This window comes from Clarias gariepinus, chromosome 8 (genome assembly GCF_024256425.1).
Source record: "Clarias gariepinus isolate MV-2021 ecotype Netherlands chromosome 8, CGAR_prim_01v2, whole genome shotgun sequence".
NCBI lineage: Eukaryota > Metazoa > Chordata > Actinopteri > Siluriformes > Clariidae > Clarias > Clarias gariepinus.
The window spans coordinates 20,352,301-20,374,750 of record NC_071107.1 but is presented as its reverse complement, the minus strand read 5'-3'; the positions used below and the strand labels follow the sequence as shown (position 1 = coordinate 20,374,750).

At 39.6% G+C, this 22,450-nt stretch overlaps 1 protein-coding gene across 2 annotated transcripts in view; it reads right to left on the bottom strand.

Moving 5' to 3' along the window:
• Positions 1-5,203: 5,203 nt before the first annotated feature.
• The window catches only part of dlg5a (discs, large homolog 5a (Drosophila)), a 52,400-nt gene continuing 35,153 nt past the window's right edge, over positions 5,204-22,450 (bottom strand). For both annotated transcript variants that reach the window (XM_053501924.1, XM_053501926.1), the window contains exons 16-33: positions 21,565-22,398; positions 21,244-21,367; positions 20,339-20,483; positions 19,484-19,608; positions 19,273-19,362; positions 18,944-19,106; positions 17,380-17,542; positions 16,660-16,793; positions 16,422-16,586; positions 16,145-16,328; positions 15,561-15,709; positions 13,655-13,825; positions 13,315-13,511; positions 12,155-12,298; positions 11,681-11,808; positions 10,893-11,002; positions 7,475-7,584; positions 5,204-7,370 (exon numbers count right to left, since the gene is read on the bottom strand). In XM_053501924.1, coding sequence (XP_053357899.1) covers positions 7,267-7,370; positions 7,475-7,584; positions 10,893-11,002; positions 11,681-11,808; positions 12,155-12,298; positions 13,315-13,511; positions 13,655-13,825; positions 15,561-15,709; positions 16,145-16,328; positions 16,422-16,586; positions 16,660-16,793; positions 17,380-17,542; positions 18,944-19,106; positions 19,273-19,362; positions 19,484-19,608; positions 20,339-20,483; positions 21,244-21,367; positions 21,565-22,398 — 3,240 coding nt within the window. In that variant the 3' untranslated portion in view covers positions 5,204-7,266. The remainder of the gene's footprint in view (positions 7,371-7,474; positions 7,585-10,892; positions 11,003-11,680; positions 11,809-12,154; positions 12,299-13,314; positions 13,512-13,654; positions 13,826-15,560; positions 15,710-16,144; positions 16,329-16,421; positions 16,587-16,659; positions 16,794-17,379; positions 17,543-18,943; positions 19,107-19,272; positions 19,363-19,483; positions 19,609-20,338; positions 20,484-21,243; positions 21,368-21,564; positions 22,399-22,450) is intronic.

Here is a 22,450-nt window from a genome sequence, read left to right as displayed (position 1 = left end):
CATTATGCTCTAAGTCTCCTGGGATAGGCTCCAGGTCCTAGATACAGGATAAAGCAGTATAGATTATGTGAGAGTGAGGGGGCGGGTGGTCATAATGTTATGGGTTGTTATCAGTGTATATAATAGGCTTATAATGACAGACTTCATCACCCTCTACAACAAAATCTGTGCAAAATATATTAATGTATGTGCATATAAATTATAGTGGACAGTATAGTATTAAGTTTACACTGGTTTAATTATTTTTTATGGTACTGATGAATGAGAGCACATGCAGAGGTAATAAAACATAACAGAAGTGTACAGTTACTATAATAATAATAATAATAATAATAATAATGATGATGATGAATGTGATTTTAAAGATCTCAAGCAAACCAATCTAAGCTCTAATAAAAAGCAGATCTTATTTCGAATGTTGTATTATGCTCCTATCAAGGCAGGGCAGATGTACAGGCCAAAGATGAGTGGATCTGGTTATTTCACCTCCTGGTGGGCAACTAAGGCAATGCAAGGTGAAAGAGCTGAAGGGGTTTTGCTTTGTCCTCAAACTAATTTGATATAATGCAGTTTGGTTCAATGTGGAAACTCACTGAGGTTAAAATAAAAACATGTTTGTTTAGTTTATCATGTGATAATGAATTAAATTATGCAAACATAGAAAAGAAAATAATTGAAAGTGGCATACTTCTTCAAACAAAGGTCACATGGCACCGCAGTTTGAAAGATGGTGATCATCGCACGATTTTTAATACAAATTTGCATATATTAATCTGGTGGACAATTCATGCACATTCATAAAAAAATCCCTTTTTATGGCTGCATCATATTTATTCCCTACATTTACCGCCTATTTCTTAACATGAGTATCATAACATGATAAGCCAAATACTTTAATTCTTCAGAATAATCTTTTAATAATTTTCTTGTACCCTGTTGCTCCTCCACTGCAAAATGTACTCGAGTGATTTTAATGTACATGGGCCTCCGTTAACGTCCAGATATACTTACTCATCTGATGAACTTCTGGAGGATTGCAGTCACGCTGAGCGGATGGCACATCAGAGCCAATACTTCATCTGGTCCATCTGGTTTCTATGTTTAACTGTAATGTTTAGCAATTTAATGCCGGGTGATTAAGCAGAATGATGAGTGTTGTTCTCTTTAAAACTTTTTGCCATCGTTGTGATTGTTGCCATATGCTGCATCTAAAATCAAAAACCCTCACCATATCTCAGATCCCAGAGCATCTGATGTACATAATAAACTAATTAACAGAGTCTCTTAATTGAATATGCAGGTCAGTGGTTCTCCAGAAATAAGGTTGAGAACCACCGTATTAGTGGACCTTGTTTTGTGCACAGGGGTACAACCATGCTGAAACAGAAAGAGGCCAGTTTCCAAACTGTTGCCACAATGTTGCATGCATACGGTGTACTGTATTTGTATACTGTAGCTTTAACTGTAGCATTTAGCCGTATGTGGCCTGGCTGAACCCTGAAAAGCAGGCCCATTAGCCTTCCTATGCTATTACTGTTAGCACTATGCATACCAGTAGGCGGTGTTCTCTAGGTTTCTGCCAAACCTAAAACTCTAATATTTCATTGGACTGCCCTTCGCTTTGATTACAGCCATTGCTTCGTTTTTGTAAGCTTATATATCACATCACCTTTATTTTCCATCCAGAGTCACATTAATTGCTCTCCAAGATATTATTATTAAGGATACACGTTCCAAAAATTCTCTATGGGTTTGACATCGGAAAAAAAAAGGTCATTCAGAATATTCAGGTAGTCAGCTGACCTTATTTTCTGTGCACATAATGTTGCTGAACCTAGGCCTGACCGACAAAAGCAGCCCCAGATCATAACGTTACCCCCACAGACTTGTACTGTATGATAGGCACTAGACAGGATGGGTTCCTCTCTACTTACCCTAATGCACCATCACTCTGGATCAGGGTAAATCTGGACTCATAAGACCACATGACCTTTTCCCAATGCTCCACAGTCCATTCTTTATGCTCCCTATTAGACTTAAGCCTTTTTTATTAGCTTCACTGATAAGTGGTTTTCTCAAGGCCACACAGCTGTTTATTCTCAATCTCTTGAGTTCTCTTTACATTGTGCATGTGGAAATCTCTTACGTTCACAATTAAACAGCAGGGAATTTTACTTTTGTTTTTTTAATGATTTGATTTCACTAGTAAAGTGATCTTCCATCGTGTTCATTCAGGATGTTTTTCAGACTATATTTTTCCTCGAAGGCAATGGTTCTCCACTATCCTTCCAGGCCTTAATAATACGTTTTACAGTTCTTAACCAAATTTTGCTTGACAATAATTTGACCCTTCTGAAACAACATAACATCTTTGCCATTACCACAGGATGCGTCTTCTGATTGGTTAAGAAATGAAAAGTTATTGACTATCAGTTATGGTTAAAATAAATGTTGCCAGCTGAACCGTCTTCTTCACTGCAATAATTATTCAGTTGAGGACTATTAGCTATTTGCTTAATTAAATGCCATGTTACGTCTGTTTTTTTGGCCAGGCAGTGTAATTAAGTTCAGACTGATAGTGCCACACCCGGTAAACCAGTATAAGCATGTATTTAATGTAACGATCCTAAATGCACTTTTGTAAGTCACACTGCATAAAGGTTTTTGCCAAATTCTACTGTATAAACACAAATCCTAGCTTCGTATGTTCCTGAAAGTGAGGCAGGTAGAATCCCAGTTCTTAAAGATTCTCACAGTTTTTGTGCTGTTGTTTCTTCCAGTATCAGATTGGTCAGTAGTGTGTTTTGCAACAGAGAAGAGGTGTTTTTTTCCCATGTATTTTAGCACCATTGCTTTTGCGAGCTGTTGTCGCTCCTAGATGCTTTTATTTAAAAAAATACCACTTATAATCTCCCAAGGCAGATTTGGCAGAGCAGAAACTTCAATGTTTAAATTCTCTTCATCTCTAAGCTCTTCAGTACAACTCAGTCTATTTTATTAAGAAAATAGATTTTTAAAGGTGGCCACATTTACAGAGTGTAAATCATGGGTGATGGACAGGGAAATGGAGCGCCCTCGCGCTTGATGTTTTAGCTACAGATGAAAGACCCTATTAAGTAGAAAGATCAGTATCAGACAGCTTTGCCTCTACTTAAGCTTAGATAAGCTGGTGGCAGCTGTCAAAACAGATAAAGGTTAAAGTGACTTGTGACTTTGAGTGCCAAAGTACATATTTATATGCAGCAGTGGGTAGAGGCCAAAAATGAGCAAATATGCCAACGAGGGAGGTTAGGGGACCTGCCTTTATCTCTCTGACTGAGGTCTGCTAATTAGCACTAGTATTTCCAACAGCATTTTAATATATACTGATCAGCCATAACAGTGCCAGATGGGGAACCTACATATTGTACAGTGGGGCAAAAAAGTATTTAGTCATCATAGGTATACCTCAACTATGAGAGACAAAATAAGAAACAAATCCAGAAAATTACATTTTAGGATTTAAAGAATTTATTTGCAAATTATGGTGGAAAATAAGTATTTGGTCAATAACAACATTTTCTCTCAATACTCTGTTATATACCCTTTGTTGGCAATGACAGAGGCCAAACATTTTCTGTAAGGTTTTCACACACTGTTGCTGGTATCTTGGCCCATTGCTCCATGCAGATCCCCTCTAGAGCAGTGATGTTTTGGGGCTGTCGCTGGGCAACACGGACTTTCAACTCTCTCCAAAGATTTTCTATGGGGTTGAGATCTGGACCTTGAAATGCTTCTTACGAAGGCACTCCTTTGTTGCCCAGGTGGTGTGTTTGGGATCATTGTCATGCTGAAAGACCCAGCCACGTTTCATCTTCAGTGCCCTTTCTGATGGAAGAAGGTTTTCTCTCAAAATCTCACGATACATAGCCCCATTTATTCTTTTCCTTTACATGGATCAGTCCTCCTGGTCCCTCTGCAGAAATACAGTCTCAAAGCATGGTGTTTCCACCCCCATGCTTTACAGTAGGTATGGTGTTCTTTGGATGCACTAAGAACTAAGCATTCTTTCAAAACCCTCCAAACACGACAAGTTGAGTTTTTACCAAAAAGTTTTGGTTTCATCTGACCATATGACATTCTCCCAATCCTCTTCTGGATCATTCAAAAGCCCTCTAGCAAACTGGACACATCTGGCACTGCAGGATTTGAGTCCCTGGCGGGGCAGTGTGTTACTGATGGTAGCCTTTGTTACTTTGGTCCCTCTGCATTCACTAGGTCCCCCCCATGTTTGATTTTTCATCACAGTTCTTGTGAGCTTTTTGACCCCACAGGGTGAGATCTTGCATGAGCCCCAGATAGAGGAAGATTATCAGTGGCCATTTTTTAATTATTGCCCCCACAGTTGATTTTTTTTTCACACCAAGCTGCCTACCTATTGCAAATTCAGTCTTCTCAGCCTGGTGCAGGTTTACAATTTTGTTTCTGGTGCCCTTTGACAGCTCTTTGGTCTTGGCTATAGTGGCTTACATGATTATATGATTACAGTCAGTGAGCGTGACTGTTTGAGGTTGTGGACAGGTGTTTTTTGATAACAGATGTTATTAATACAGGTAACGAGTGGAGGACAGAGGAGCCTCTTAAGGAAGAAGTTACAGGTCTGTGAGAGCCAGAAGTTGAGGTAAAGTATACCTATGATGAAAATTACAGGCCTCTCTCATTGGTGGCTGACTAAATACTTTTTTGCTCCACTGTAATACTATGCATAATGTTTTGCACTGTAATGTTAGAGCTGATTGGTGTACATTCAAAGAGCTATGTTACTTTTTGGTAGACACATGCAGGTAAATGGTATAAAATTATATATATTTAAAAAAATCATCTGTTCAAAAGAATAAAAAGGCAGCACCATGAAGAATGAATTGTGCTCATAGAGAGAAATATTAATAAAACATCTTAAAGAAATGAAAAATTATCTTTAAATTAAAATGTGGGTTTATCATGCTAGTGTTGAGGGCTGAGGTTAGGCTAGGACATTGAGCTAAACTATTTGAAACAAAAAGTATTTGTCTCTCTCTCAAATTTTTGAAAAAAGTTTAATGAAAACATACATTTTTATTGCCACAACTGACCCAAATAATTTTTAGAGGTAGAAAACCTGTTTCTACTTGATATTTTTGATAAATTCCAAATAAAGCACTAATAAAATGGCGAGGCAGCTCAGTGTAACAAAACCAATTAATTTATTTAAAAGAAGGGGCCAAATAAAATATATTAAAAAAAAAAAAACAGTAATCTGGCAGGTCTTTCAAATATAACCCCAGAGGAGTTTTAAACCTGTGTCAATGATGAATACCTTATTTTCCCAATTTTTCCTTTTAGTCTTTATTGCTAGCTCTAAGAGCATAATGGTAATCCAATACAAACCACTTAATGCTTAATTTAATCACCTGACAATCGACTGCAGTAGATCACAGTTCACAGATGAATTAAAATACCTTCCAAACATCACCTGCATTCGTTTTTACAATGTAGTGTGATACAGAAAATGACTTTTATTCTCATGTTAATGTGTTTAACATTATTTCATACAAATCACATTCCTTTATAATATTGAAAATCCCAATCAATAACAGTACCTGTCATCTTGTCATTTTTCTTTAGACAAAATTGTATTGGCTAAATCCTCTTATTTAAAACCATATGCTACGTATTAAAAAAAAAAAAAACTAAATATGAATAACACAAAATGTCTAATTTCAACCCAATAGACATGACTGGGACTGATTTATCTTTGAGTAAACTGTGTAATAAGAAATCCCTTTTTTTTTCTTTTTTTAAATGAGTGTGTAAATAATGCAATGGTTCTCTTCTAATATAAGAACAGAGGCAATTAATGAAATGTATGGAACATGAGTGATACACAAATAAAAATTAAATCACAAAAGTAATAAGTATAGTACCTATTTTCAACCTCTACTGAAAACCTAAGAACAGCTATTATTTAGGGTCCATAATATTGCAAGTGCAAAACAAAGAAATAAAAAGAAATGGACACTGAATTTTGGCACATTAAATGGTGGGATTACTGGTCCGAATATAGTATGCAATTGTGCCGGCTGAATAAAAAAAATTAAATATACACACAAAAAAAAAACAAAAAAAAAACAGTTTAACAGATTTAGCATGAGAGACCCAATTATATTTACCCTGCATCTCTTCCTTCCATGGTGTTTCTCAGTGGGTTCACATAAAAGTGACTGGCGGACCAAAAAAACAAACAAAAAACATAAAAGGAACATGCTCATATCTGCTAAGACCTGACTGGACACCTGCTGCACTCCCCGAGGCTAATAGCCTAGTCAAAATACATTTAATATATTTATACACGTTTTTATATATATTTATATAGATCTATATATTTAGACAAGTTTGCATACATAAAGGTTAAGTGAGTGCCTCAAGTTCAGAATTGTATTAGTGTTAGATCTCACGTTCTCTTTTAAACATAGTTTCCTCTATGAGAATGTTACCACAGTGGTCTGTCTTGCCCTGGAGGACAATCTGAGGAGTTTCGACCATCAGACTGTCAACATGCCATTGTCATACGCTCAGGAGATCTCCATAGGCACTTCCATTTGGCCTGGAAAATGCTTAATTGCTGTTCACTTCAACCTCAAAACCATTACAATTACATAAACAAGCTTACTGGAGCTTTACACTTTATCTACAATGAGTTTGCAGTCCTCTTACTAATGTAGAAAACACCGACACACATGCGTGCCATTTTGGTAGAACAGGGTTAGGATAGAGGGTTGAATTTGGGTTGGTGTAGGGAGAGAAGACTTGGGACACAACTTCATTAAGATCAGGGAGAGGACACATTCAAGCAGACATTAAATAACAATTCATGGACTGATTCATCTGTAAACAAGTGTTTTAGATGCAGCATTACTAATTGTTGGATGTCTGTCAGGAAGACCAAAGGAAAACATTGAAAACTTCAGTGCTATAATCCTGCATTTGCGAGCGCACACACACACACACACACACGCACGCACACACACGCACGCACACACAAATAAGAGGCTTCATTACAATTACACATAAAACTTACAATTAAAAATAAAAAAAGTTACAATTAAACATAAGTAATAATAAAAGAAAAACAGATGCAATGCAATGCTTACTGTAGTGTACCTTTTTGTGTAGTGCGAGTGTAAAAGCATAGTGTTTGTAAGCTCAGGTGTATGTGAGGCAGTAGGTGGAGCAAACAGGCTCAGCCACCTAAGGCGAGCCTAGTGGAGTCCACAGGACTTTACTCTGCTCCTGATCCACTATAGTCACGATTTGAGTGCAAATGTAGGGCAACGTGCCTCCTTGGACAATACCTGTAATAGACGAGATATTATGACTATTCATGCTGCTGAGCTAAATCACCTGTACACAAACTCTGGAAAAAAACAAAAAACAAAACATATGCTAATATTCAAACCTGTAAAGAATTTGCTGTACTCTTGCTCAATCTTCTGTGCAACCTCAAACTGCTCCTTGGAATGTTTTTGAGAGACTTTATCCCGCAGATACACCGGATCTTTCAGTTCCCTATACAAGACAGAGGGAAGAGAAAATAGTGCACTGACTATTTATAGGTATTAACAATAGCAGTTAGTACTGCTAGCTTCAAAAACATACATACACACATCATCGTTACGATAAACTGGTCATTTAGTACATTCAGATTATCAGCTGAATTCATTTAACTGCCACATAATGTTGCTAAGTCAAAACCAGACCAACCAAACCCCAGATCATAATACTGCCTCTAGAAGCTTCCCTGATGCATGACGGGTGCAACAATTTATTTACAGTACATCCCTTCTTACCCTGACATGCCCATCGCTCTATAATAGGGTCAATCAGTCCGCATGACCTTCTGTCCAATTTGTATGCTCACTACTGTATCACTATCTTCTTAGTCTCACTAACACATAATTTTCTTATGGCCACATATTACGGCTGTTCAGTCCCAATCCTTATGACACAGTAGCCTCTAGAAGCTGCACTCATTTGGTGATCTAGTTAGTGATACTGAGCATGTCAAGGATGACAAGGATCCTGACAAGAGACTTAGCTTACACAGCTCCTGGGAATCCTTCAATTTATCGTGCTCCACTGGGATGATTTCATCATCAGTTATCTGTGTCACTCTTCACATGAATATATTGACGATTTAAAGCCACACATATTCAGCATTACTGGGGTCTGTGCAGTTCTACATGCAGAGCATGAAGCAGTAAAACATGCATTCAATATTTATGGTCAGCTAGCACTCTCTTTATTCACTAGTATGACTGCAAATTACAGCACATGGTCTCGGAAGCATCCCCAACACAGACTTTGCTTTAAATAAATACATTAATTAATGGGATGCATCTTTCACAGAAAACGAGAGATCAGATAACAACCATCTGCTTAAGAGCAACAGCTTTTAGTTCACAGTCAGTCAATTAGGGTGAACTGCTAAAGTCTGAGGTATGAAAGGCTCTCTTTTTCACTAATTTAATCCCTGGGGTCTCATTCATTAGTTCATAAGTGTGAACAGCACATAAGGACCACCAGTATGTGCTAATCAATTGCCATATATCACATGTACATATGCACAGTTATACACAATGGATGTTGACAAATCCCACACATTGTAAGCCGTTTTGTTTGTGTATGTTTACACTCAGTTTACAGTTTGTTGCATCAACAAACTCCCCCAAATCATGCATAGGTTTGGAGACACCTTCTAATTACATGGTCTTTTCTGATTTTTATTTTTGATACTGAAATATATCTGTTATTTATGCTCTGTAAAACCTTCATAATGGCTCTAATCTGAAATGCTGTTAATTGGTGATATTTGAGGCTGGTAACTCTAAATGAACTTTCAGAAGTAAGTTTTGCTTGGTCTTTATGAGAGCCAGTTTCATCATGGTGCTTGATAGGTTTTTGCAAGTGCACTTGACAATACTGTTCTTGCAAGAACTATTCCAGAACTGCTGACCTTTATGTCTTAATATAACAACTGAGTGTTGATGATGAGTTGATGACAAACATGTTAAACGGTTTTTTAAAAAGTTCTAGAATGTAGAAAACAAATCTTGTGTCTAAACTCTTGACTGGTACTTTATGGTAGAAATGTAGCTTTATAATGATTATTATAGAGATGCGTGTTCCTAATTTGCTCCACAAATGATAATAGAAAATCTTGTCTTGGTATAATCTGCTGATTTTGTGTAGATAACATTGAACAAACAATTAAAAAAATGACAATAGCTGGGATTTCACAGACTGGATCACATACGGACTTCACTGAGTCACTGAGCCTCTAACTGTACACCTGCTCATTATGCATTAATTTAAATCAGCCAATCACGTTGTAGCAGCTTAATGCATAGCATCATGCAGATTGGAATGAGGAACAAACATGATCTCTGTGACTTTACCCGGGGCATGGTTGTTTGTGCCAGATGGGCTGGTTTGAGTATTTCAGATGCTACTGATTTCTTGGGATTTTCACAAACAACAGTCTCTAAAGTTTAACTATAATGCTGTGAAAAACAAAACAAATCCTGTGTGCACGAGTCTGCAGGCTAAAACACCTTGAGAGAGAGAGAGAGAGATCAGGGTAGAATAGCCAGACTGGTCTGAGCTGACAGGAAATCTATAGTAAGTCAAATAAATCACTCTTTACAACTGCAGTGAACAGAATAGCAATGTGAAGACTGTGGGAAAAGTTTGGTGTGTTTTTAGTGCGTGTCTTATTTTCAGCCTTCCAGATTGGATGAGTCTCAGCCCATGATCCTGTTCTTGGTTGTCAGAAGTGGAACCAGATATGGTCGTGTCGTTTTCTGTTGTGACCTGTCCGCCTCATGTTTTGGTTATTATGCTTTTCTGCTCACCCCAGGTGTAAAGAGTGATTATATACGAGTTAATTTATCTTTCCAGGCAGCTCAAACCAATCTGACAATTTTCCTCTGAACTCTGTCATCAACAAGCTGTTTCCTCCCACAGAACTGTTGTTTGTTGTTGTGCAAACTCTAGAACTGCTGTGTTTAAAAATCCCAGGAGATCAGTGGTTAATGAAATACACCAGTCCATCTGGTACCAACAAATATGCCATGGTTAAAGTCACTGAGATCAATTTTTTTTTTATGTTTGGTATGAAAATTACCTAAAGCTCTTAACCTGCAGAATTTTTTTTTCATTGATTGCTACCATCTGACTGGCTTGCTAGATAACTTAACATGCATGTGTTCTTAATAGGGTATGAACAATATCTGGATGTTGGAAATTAATTGTGGCATGAGCAGTATGAATGCTAGTAAGACATCATTATTCGAATCATAATTGGGCGGGAAGAGTTGGTGGGAAGAACCTTTTGCGTCATCTAATCAATATTTAAATGTGCCTTTTATAAGATTTTATTTTACTTTACATCAGGGTCCTGTTTTCACGTTGTTGTAAGCACCACAGTCAACTTTAACTGCATGTTGTTGCCAATTATGCAGACGCAAATTATGCAGAAAACTCATAAGTCCTCATGATAAAATGCATTTACATTTCTTAACCACTAGAGGTTTCTCCATCTACATGAGAGTTTGAATAATAACAAACAAGCAAATAAACTTTGCACATTGTTCATAAATGAGACCCCAGGTTTCTGCAGAAGATTTCCTTGTCTGCCAAGAATAAGCCAGACAAAATAGGGCTTTGATCGGTATACAGGCAAATAATTAGCTGTTTGTGGAGAACGTAGAAATGCCAAAGCCACAAAACCAGCAAACTCCTTATCCTAGAAGTTGGTATTTGTACTATATTGTACATGCATATAAATCTTGTATGGAAAGCATTTTGACACTTACTTTACTTGCTTTGCATTTTTGTAGCGAATGAAAATGACGATTGGATATATGTGAACACTGTGAAGCCTTTCGATAGCGTGGGGCGCAATGTCGAGCAAACAGTGACAGTCCTGAGAAGGAATAGAAAACAACTTCAGTTCAACATTACATGAAAAATACTCAGCTACAAACTGGTTTCATAAACAGGACACCAAGCCTAGTGGTTTTTAGTGGCCTTCCCAGTCGCTGGGTTTTAATGCAATAAAGCACCTTAGGGATGTGGTTTAACAGGAGATTCACAGCGTAAAAGTGCACCTGAAAAATCTGCAGGAATTGTTTAATACCATGACGTCAAAATGAACCAGAATCTCAAACGAATGCCTCCAACGTCTCATCAAATCCATGCCCTCCCCAGTGTGGTGCATACTGTTAGGATTAAAATGTTCAGGGACTGTAAACTATCAATGTAATCTTTATTTCTTTTAACAGGTTAGAGGAAGCTTCTAGCCAAAGACTGCGGGTTAAACCAAAATAATTTTATTCAAATTGCAAAATAGAAGTATTCATGAAAAAAGTGTAAAGAATAATTGCAACTTACACCCAAGACATTAACACCAAATGCAGCTTTTGTACTTAAACTCTAAAGTTGATAAACTCTAAAGTTTATCACATATGCATGGATAATTTTTTTTTTTTTTTTATCCTGTTAAAATGTGTAGTAAACCGTTACTAAATCAAAGCAATTTTTTTGCAAAACGTTTGCTTCTGGGTCATGTCTGACTTATACTTATCTGAAAAGCACAACAGACCTTTTCTGTGATCTCCTTGATGGAGGCAACAGTTGTGACATCAAAGTGGCCGCTCCTTCGTTTGTAGTCAATAAAAAGACAGTCCTTCACCCCTCGCTCTATGGCTTGTTGAGAAGCCTTCATCACCTCTGAACCACAACAGAATAAAAATTTTTAAAGTAAACCACTGGTCTTGGACAAAGAGAACATTACGTGCTTGTGAATCATATTATAATTGCAAATATGGGGGAAAAAAATTATCCTTTAAAAGAATCACCTAATCTTGCTAAAGGTTTTGGGAATCTATCAGCAAATGAGTGCGGTTTTTACGTTTAAATTGATCAACTAAATTTTTTTGTTAAAAGGAAAACAATAAACTGACTATAGCCAAATCTATCTAAGTATCAGAAAATAAGAGTTGGTATGTGGCAACATAAAATGCAGCACGAAAGTTACATTAATACTGTGGGCTACTTTGTGCCAGTGTGAACTCACCAAGTACACATCTGCTGAATTTCCCTGGAGAATCTTTGACCAGCATGTCTTTAACCGGGTCCACCAGTGGGCCCAGCAGCAACACTGGTCTGGGAGATGTGCAGTCCACTTTCTGCACTCTCTGATAGGCAAGGCTGATGCAGTCTAATTAAACACCACAAAAGACAACACATTATTATCTGGTGCTGGTAACCCTGAAACTAATGAGCTCCCAACAGGACATGGGTATGGGGGAAAATGGGAGGGGGGTGGGGGGTAAATCTGAATGGGAGGGAAAAAAAGGGAAAAAATATATAACAATAAAAAAAATGTTTTTTTAAATCGACGCCATGTGACTTAATTGTAGGTGCGGAAGGTCCGGGTTCGATTCCCAGCCAACAACTTCCAGCTCCAAAATATTGAAGGGGCAAGTAAGTCAATGCATTTAAGCCATTTGTTATACGGATTTACCGTGTGGAGCTTGTAGACAAACATTTGTGTTTACAGCATGTGCTTAAATTTATCAAAGCCTATCTTGTACTGTTTCATAAGCAGTTAGTTTTCCCGGGGTATTCCTCCTGACGTCATGAACGTTTCAGGACTCTCTCCATTGCAGCTTGTGGACAGCGCTAACGATAGTTCAGTATAACTATGGCTTAAGTACACTGACGTACTTGCCCTTTACATATTCTGCCGCTGGAAGACTCACCCAAGTACTACGAGTCGAATGGTCTTGATATTTTTCTCCATCCTATGTCCCAATGTTTTTTCCTTCTCCATATTTTTTTTGTGTCCCATGTCACATTTTTTTCTTCAACGAATATTATATATATATATATATATGTATATATATATATATATATATATATATATATATATATATATATATATATATATTTAATTTTTATTCAACTGTTTTCTTCCCCCAACCCATTCCCTTTAGGGGCTCCATATGAAAAAACATAAGAGTGGTACGAAAAAGTAGAAAAAAATTATAATTCAGCCAAACTATTTACAAATATTCTACTCTAATATCTTAAATAATAAATATAAACTATTAACATTTCGATATCAGAGATAAAGAGAATAGCGGTTTTCTGGATTATTCATGTGCCAGACACAGTTTAAAACTGTCCAACAGGTTTAACACATCCTCCTTGGTGTACTGGACATCATCTTACCCTCTAAAAATGGGATGGAATCTGTGCTAATGGCATCCAGGGCGAGCAGGTCTTTGCCATCTTTTGAGCTGCTGCGTTTGTGCTTCTGTTTCCTGCGAAAGAAAGATCTTCGCGCAGCTGCAGAGAGCGTTTTACTCGCACCCGTCTCGTCTTTTAATTCAGTCATGCTGTGTCTACGATAGAACTCCTGATCCATCCTGCAACACATTGGACCCAGCCCAGTTTAAACAAAACAACTCCAGTACAAATAACTCTATAGCCTGCCCGCAGGCTGTACCCCACTTCATACTAAATGCCAGATAATCAAAGATACAAAATTATATGCGATGGCTGTACTAACATGTATTTACTAGGAATTTGTCCCCTTTGCATCTTTTGTGCATTTTCATCAAGTTGCCAGGCCATCCAGGTGCCGAAGTTGCCATTTGGTAGTGTGTCATCCACGTAAAGAATGTCATCCTTCTTAAAGGAGAGATCCTGTTCTGTCTCAGCTAGTCTGTCATAAAGTGCTCTAAGAGAAAGAAAGGTGCAAAGAAAAGAATGTGAGTCACATATCAAAGCGTATCAGCTTTTAGAGAGTGCTAATACTCTTCAGCCCTGCTTATTCGCATATAGATTTATATTGTATATATACACTTTCCTAAAGGATTATTAGGAACCCCATACTAATACGGTCTTTGAACCCCTTTCACCTTCAGAACTGACTTAATTCTACGTGGCATTGATTCAACAAGGTGCTAAAAGCATTCTTTAGAAATGTTGGCCCATATTGATAGGATAGCATCTTGCAGTTGATGGAGATTTGTGGGATGCACATCCAGGGCACATCCACCACATCCCAAAGATGCTCTATTGGGTTGAGATCTGGTGACTGTGGGGGCCATTTTAGTACAATGAACTCATTGTCATGTTCAAGAAACCAATTTGAAATGATTTGAGCTTTGTGACATGGTGCATTATCCTGCTAAAGTAGCCATCAGAGGATGGGTACATGGTGGTCATAAAGGGATGGACATGGTCAGAAACAATGCTCAGGTAGCCCGTGGCATTTAAACGATGCCCAATTGGCACTAAGGGGCCTAAAGTGTGCCAAGAAAACATCCCCCACACCATTACACCACCACCAGCAGTCTGCACAGCGGTAACAAGGCATGATGGATCCACGTTTTCATTTTGTTTACGCCAAATTCTGACTCTACCATTTGAATGTCTCAACAGAAATCGAGACTCATCAGACCAGGCAACATTTTTCCAGTCTTCAACTGTCCAATTTTGGTGAACTCGTGCAAATTGTGAACTCATTTTCCTATTTGTAGTGGAGATGAGTGGTACCCGGTGGGGTCTTCTGCTGTTGTAGCCCATCCGCCTCAAGGTTGTGCGTGTTGTGGCTTCACAAATGCTTTGTTGCATACCTCGGTTATTTCAGTCAAAGTTGCTCTTCTATCAGCTTGAATCAGTCGGCCCATTCCCCTTTGACCTCTAGCATCAACAAGGCATTTTCGCCCACAAAACTGCCGCATACTGGATATTTTTCCCATTTCATACCATTCTTTGTAAACCCTAGAAATGGTTGTGCGTGAAAATCCCAGTAACTGAGCAGATTGTGAAATACTCAGACCGGCCCGTCTGGCACCAACAACCATGCCCAAAATTGTTTCAAAAATCACCTTTCTTTCGCATTCTGACATTCAGTTTGGAGTTCAGGAGATTGTCTTGACCAGGACCACACCCATAAATGCTTTGAAGCAACTGCCATGTGATTGGTTGATTAAATAATTGCATTAATAAGAAAAAACAGGTGTTCCTAATAATCCTTTAGGTGAGTGTATATATATATATATTTGAGATTCTTTCCTGCAGATAAACAAAGTAAATGTAGGACCCACCCCTGTAACAGCTGCGCCATGAAATCGTTCATTTATAAAAACCAACCCAGCTATTTCTGAACAGCACACTGCTGTTCTCTTTATTACCACTACAGACACTCGATCCCTTTTTTCGACTGCCTCATTAATAGAGCCACTATTAGATTAGACAAATGGCAGACACTTAATATACAGCTTTAGACGGGATGCAATTTCTACCTCAGACTCAGATATAATTAAAGAGATTAAAAGCTTTTCTTTGCAGGGCTTTAACAGATTGTAACCATATTAAGACCAGTCCATATCAACAGACACATTTGTCTATATGAAATTGATTAGTGCAGAGTAAATATACTTAGGGGACTCATGATGCACAGGTACCTGATGTAAAATCCATCTCCAGCAGTATCTTTAAGCTGGTTAAACTCTTCCATTCGTTGCTGGACTTTCAATATGACAATTTCTGCTGGTTTGAGCATTTCCAGGTAAGCCTCTTCTGCAGTCTTGTTCCTCATAACCAACGAGTTATACTGAACAAACAGAGTGGTGACACACACACAGTAAATGTGAAAAGCAGTCTAATCTCGTATCTTCCAATCTTTAAAGAAATTTTAAGACTATGGCACCCGTGCAAAGAAAACCATTCTGTTACATTTTGTGCCCTACAATCAATTTCCTTCTATGGCAAAAGTGACTGTGCTGCTAGATGAGATGCTTTGTCTGGGTGAGCATGAGGTACGGAGCATGCCCCACTCATTTGTAAGAGGTCTAAAGGTGCCTTTCTTCAGAAAGATTACTTATGTTCAAAATGAGTGAAAAGGAACAAAAGATCCAGGCCTTTCTATTGTTCAGCATTGATTTGCGCTGACACTGGAATAAGAGAACAACAAAGCACCCTGGGAAAGGAATTTTTTTTTTGTTTGTTTTGTTTTTAATTGCTGCCCATAAAACCAAAGGCAACTCACCTCCAGGATCATGTCTCCAGGCATTAGGACATCTGCCAACTTAGCAGGACTGTCCTCTTCCAGATTCTCCACAAAGATGCCACACAGGTTCCCGCCACAAATCTGAACACCCAGCTCTCCCTGAGTCCTCCTTACAGACACTACTCGAGATTCTGGAATTTTCTTACCGCCCTCAGATGACATTCTAGGACAGAGGTTTATATATGTATATGTAAATTAAATAGCACTTTTAGCCATTTTAGTCATCTTTTGTTTTTTGGAGTGTTAAAGACTGTACCTGTTGAAGCTGTGTGGGCTGGTGGTCGGTGTGGTCTGTTTGGATGACGGAGTGAGGGTTCCCTCATCCTGCTCACTGAGTGTGTCTATGGTTGAGTGGTTATCTGGCGTGGTAGCGCCGCTGCCCCGAGGAGTGGACTGGCTGCTCACGGGATCCATCCGAGAACTATGACCAATAGATTTGACTTAAACCTGTGTCCATATTCTACCACATTAACACCCAGTATCATGATGTATACCTGGAGCGGGAGTGGTTTCCCAGCTGGTACATGTGTGGGTTGTACTGTGCCATGATTGTGATGGTGTCACAGTGCTGACCTATGACGAGACGCGCCTGCTGCTCAGTGGCGTTACGCAGATTTATCCCATTGTACTACAGAAGATGAAAGACAGGAAAGTCACTAAGCAGCCACAACTCAAATCACATTTAGATGCAACCAGATGTGCCCATGACCTAAGTACACACTCATAAGCGTCCTAGAAAATGGACATCAGCATCTGTTGAATGATTTTTTTCATGGTCGATTTTTTATGACATAAGCACGTTTTCCATTTAAATTTACAATTTTAGAGTAGCATATCTTCTCTTCCTGTGAGCTGACTGTGATAAAACAAAGCCTATTTATTACCCCAACCTCAAGCTTAAATACATCTGTAAAAACCCTATTAAAATTTGTTTAGTTGTTTTTACATGATGTGTGCACAGACAAACAGACACCAATTCCAAAAACCATCTTGATGTTCTCTTTTACTCATCTGACTCCCCTAATAACTTAAATATTCCAGTCCAAATATTTTTTTTTTTCAAAAATATCTTTAATGTAACAGACACGTCAACTTTACAATTTTATTCTAAGTAAATAGAAGACTAGAAATTACACTGCACTTTGAATTACTGCAGATGATAATAAATTTCTGCCGATTTGTAGATGAAGACTGAGCCTAACCACAATATTGACCTCAAGAAGCTGGTCTCCGTACTCCAGGCCTGCCTGATGAGCAATGCTGCCTCCAGTCACCTTGGACACAAAGATACCGCCATTTTCGCCGCTGACGATGGAGATGCCCAGAGGTTCAGCGCCTTTATGCACAATCACGTTCCTTGGCTCCTCCAGGTACGGCCTTTTGGAGCACAGACATTACATCAGTGTCACTATCATATATCAGCTCTTTTCCTTAGAACAGTGAATACCGACCCCAGTCGAGCCAAGTCTCTCTCTTATTACTCCCCAGGGTGCCCAAGAGGTGATCTAAATGGCACAGACTAAACGGTACCCTAGCACTTCATCATAGAATTTCAGTAATGCCCTTTATATTCCACACTGTCATTTCAGATATGATTATTAAAACTGTTAACAGAGAATTAGGTTTATGACATACTCCTGTGTGTGTCTTGGCTTCAGCTCATGCAACTCTAGTTAGAATAATAAGCCGATCTGAGTTGTTTTAGACAAAAAAGACATAAGCAAAAAAAGACCAAATTAAGCTGTGTAGGAGTGCTTCAAGACTGGAGTAGGGAAACGCTGTCCCATAGAAAGTGGTCCTCATTGTCTGCCTTGACAGACTTAAAACTAGTGCGCACAGAGGGACAGAGCATCAAGCAGACTAGATACACGGCACTTATAGAGTGTGGGTGTGTGTGGGGGTTTCCAGAAAGGCAGGGCAATCAACTCAAAAAGATCTGCAATGAGACCCATGCACAAAATGTCCTGAAGAAAAGTAAGCTTACAACAGTATTAACAATATTAACAAGGGAAAAGGCTGCTAGTAATAAAGAAAAAAAGCTTTCAGATTCACCATTTAGCATTTTTTTAATGAGCAAAGATCAATAATGTGCACAATTTTCACAAGCAAAACCGTTAGACTACCAAGACTACAAACTCCAAATGATATACAAATCTGATCAACTTATGTGTATTTAAAAAACAAACAGAACAAAAAAAGATTTACTTGAGTGCTTTCACTTCCACTTTGTCTATACAACACACAAGCAGGGATTTCCACAGCCAGTCAAACAGAATGCAGGTCTTTATTGCAAAGAAGCAGGTCAATCAAGCATTCCCTGTGACTGACAAGAAACAAACCTCAGGCTCCTGAGAGAGGAGAACCGAGGCCTAGCAGCCAGAGGGATTCTCAGAAATGATCTGTTACGGTACAGAGATCTGAAAGATTCATAGGAAGCAAAGAACAAAGGCAGAAGAGACACTGTGTAAAAATCGACAGAGAAGCAAAAAAAAACTCAGACTGAAGGAAGACACATTTACACATATGAATGCAGCACGAGATGTTAAAAAGTTTATAAAGGAATTAAACAGGTAACAGAAGGAATAGCTGAAACAGTGATCACACGTATGAACTGACCTCAGAAAAGAAAAAAGAAAAGACAGGAAGAAGTATTTCACACATTCTGATCATGTTTCTGAGTGAGCTGTGGCTGGGCGTGTGCGTAAGTAAACTGAACTGACACATGAAAGTGAGCTGTTGCTGGGCGACAGTGCATTAGGATTGACGGGAGAGCTATACCTGTCTTTCCGGTGATCTCCCGTGGGTACGGGACTGACGGAGATGCGTGTGGAGATGGAGTTCTGGGACTGGTTGGAAGCAAATGAGGACGTCTCGAGATTGAGTGGGGACAGGGGCGGTGTGATGAGACTGGGACTGCTGCACTCTGAATGAGACAGAGAACCTAACCCACACACACACAAACACACACACAATCAACAACATAAATCGGACTAATATTTGTTGATAACTAAATCTTTGTTTAGTAAACTTATTTGGCTATATTAAACATTTAAATTATTGTAAAGTAAGTCTCCGTTTAAATACTATGAATATGCAGAGGTGCGTACCTCTGTCAGACCCCAGCATTGAGCGCGGATACCGTGGTGTGGGAGGGATTTTTATCCGTTCTGTGCGGTACTGTACGTTACTGGATGATCCTAAAAAGTAAAGGAAAGAACCTTTCAGGCACATAAGACACTATGAATGAGAATGTATGAACCATGTCCAAAGACCAACCCAGATGGAGAAAGATAAGTGGGAGGCAAAGTGGTAACTGACCAAGTCTGGCACTGGATGGCAGGGAGTTGGTGCCATGAGAGGTTCGGCTGCTGCGGGAGGACTCGGAGTACTCAGCAGAACGCTTCTGGCTAAGGTCCAGACTCAGACGCCCTTGATGTTGGGGGCTGAGACACAGAGACGGCGACAGATGGCGATTGAGAGAGAGAACACAAACAAGTGAGAAAGAGAGAGAGAGAGCGCACACAGAGTGAGAGGAAAAAGGGGTCAATGTGAGCTCCACCATGCAAAAATTCAAAGAAGACATTTCAGCATTAGGAACTGTAAAATATTTACAACCTTTTGAGACAAAAGGATTGCATAACTCGAATATTTTTTACCTACTCTACTACAAATGATGAAATTTTTAAAGGCTTTATTGCAGAATAAAAAACTTTATTGCAGAATTATTTGATGTGCTGTATTCATCATGACCGTTTGTTGAGCATTATTTTTACGGTGTCATTTTTTTCTACCGCAATAAGAAACAATGAAGATGTTAATTATTGCAATTAACAGGCTTCCACACATTCCTAAAAATATATTTAGACTTGTATCGAGTGGACACAAAGCCAGGCTAATTAAACAGAGCTGGACTTAATTTGGTGAAGTAACCTGCTTACTTGAGAAAGCTGACAACTGTCCACAAGGGGGAGCTACTAACAGCTTTTCTTTTTGTGATAATTTTCAGATCACTCATTAAAATGCACCGGTTTCCAATAAAAAAAACTTTAACCAAGCCAACTTCAGAACAATCCTATAATTTAGCTCGGTTATGAAATAATCAGAAATGTTTGTGTTAACTATAAGCGACGCTCCAATTAAAATGCAGCATGTACAAGCTGAAGAGTACTGTACCTGGGAAACGTGTGCTGATGGCAGATCTGATTGATGACGGAGGGGCAGTTGCTGGTGTGCACCCTGTGACTGCGGACAGTGTAAACAGGGTTCCTCATAACAGCCGTCACCGCTGTGCATGGGGACAGACCTCGATGTACTGAGTCTGAGGTAAAAACAAAGCATAGATCTCAATATACCAAACAAACACACACTTGCTCTTTGGCGGCTGCTCTGGTCAAATGTCCTGGTCAAGCAGACCCAGTGGACCTAAAGGATACAAAACTTCTGAAATCATTAATATGGATGTCCTGCTTTTACATAAAACTAGACTGAATATGAAAGAAAATCGAATTAAATCCATACTACTAAACTATTTAATTTATCTAATTTAGTCGTGGCCAATTCCTCCCCGTCACTAGGGGGCTCCCACATTAAGGCTACTACTACCACTCAGTCGGGAAGGCGAAGACTATCCCGTGTTTCCTCCGAACCGCGTGACGTCAGCCGACCGCATCTTTTCGAACTGCTTGCTCACGCCCCGTTAGGGGCGGACTAACACACTCGCTAGCCTCTCCTTCCGCGTGCGCGAGCTCACAGATGCCCCTGATTGGCTGTAGAGCCGTGATTAATGTGGGAGCGCAAGTACCTCTCATCCCGCCCCCCTGAGAGAGCTCGGCCAATCAGCTCTCTCTGTGCCTCCGGCTGTGAAAGGAAAACAGCATCACCCGGGGATCGAACCAGCAATCTCCGGATGATAGGGTGAGCACTTTACCACTGCGCCACTCGGAGGCCCTCTAAATTATTTAATTTATAAATTGAATATTGCATGCAATAAATACTGCACATTCACTGCAACAGTTAACGTAAGAATTAAAGATTCATTCATACTATATGGAGCACTTCATTAGGACACAGGGACTTACTGGGTGGCAGGGTTCCTCCATTACGGAATGTGGGGACGAACCCTACGCTGTGTCTGTAAGGCCGGCTAGGAGACGAACACAGCACTTCTCTCTGGTCTATACAGTCCTCCTCAGTAGAGTTGCTCTGTTCAAAACACACCCATGCAAGTTACATTAATTTGGCATAAATCAAATAAAATAAATAAAATAAAAAAAATCCGACAGATGAATGTAAACAAAAAATATTAGTCAATCAAAAGTATATTGCCCCAAAACACCACACTACAATCTCTGGCTGTGTGCGGAGCTAAGTAAAGAAAGCATTAAAGTTTCCAGATTTACCTGAAAGCTCGGAAGTAGGATGGACTGAGGCGTCATCCTGCGCCTGAGAGCCGGGGCTGATTTGGGACGTGGCCGCTTGACCTCTGGCTCATCGAGCCGCGTGTGCCCGATGTCCTCTTCACATGACTTCCTAGAGCTAAGCACCTTGCTTTCGTGCCCGACCTCCGGGAAGCACAAATTACCATTACACTCTTCCTGTTGGCTCTCGGTAATGGTGGAGTCTGAGGCCGAGCTGCCCTGCTGCTTCGGCTTGAACTTGAACGAATCGCTACGTGTAGGCGGAGTTGGGGGTGTGGTCATACTGTCTGTTTTGGAAGGTTGCGGTGAATGGCTTGTTAGGTACTCCATTTTGGAGGGCGTGTCTGGCCTCTTAAAGGTGTCAGCATCAAAAATGGACTTCCTTTGCTTGGGAGACTTGTAGATGGACAGCTGGGCTGGGCTTTCTGCCGTCGTGGGAACGCCAACCATTTTGGGCCAGGTGCCACCACTGTGCTTGGTGTCCGGTACTGGCTCCAGATTGCTGCAGTCGGGCCCGGCTGACTCAGGCCGAGTGTAGCAAATCTCCTGAAAGGCGCTGGGACCATAACGAGCACATAGGGTGCTGGGGTGCAGAGTAGAGGGAGAGAAGGGTTTCCTCTCCTCGGAGTCAGTCCTCTGCTTTCTCCTTTCTCCTCCAGCCTCAGCACTGTAAATGTCTGTCTGGGTGGAACTATTGTGCTTCAGGTTACGGCTGTTACGAGAGTGCACCTCTGACATGTGAATTCTGCCATTGCACTTCTCCGCCTCCCTTAGGCTCTCAAAGATATTGTGACCTGATGTGCTCTGGGGAAAGAACTGGTCAGGAGACAGACATTGACTAGTTAACAACAAAATATAATTTTTTTTT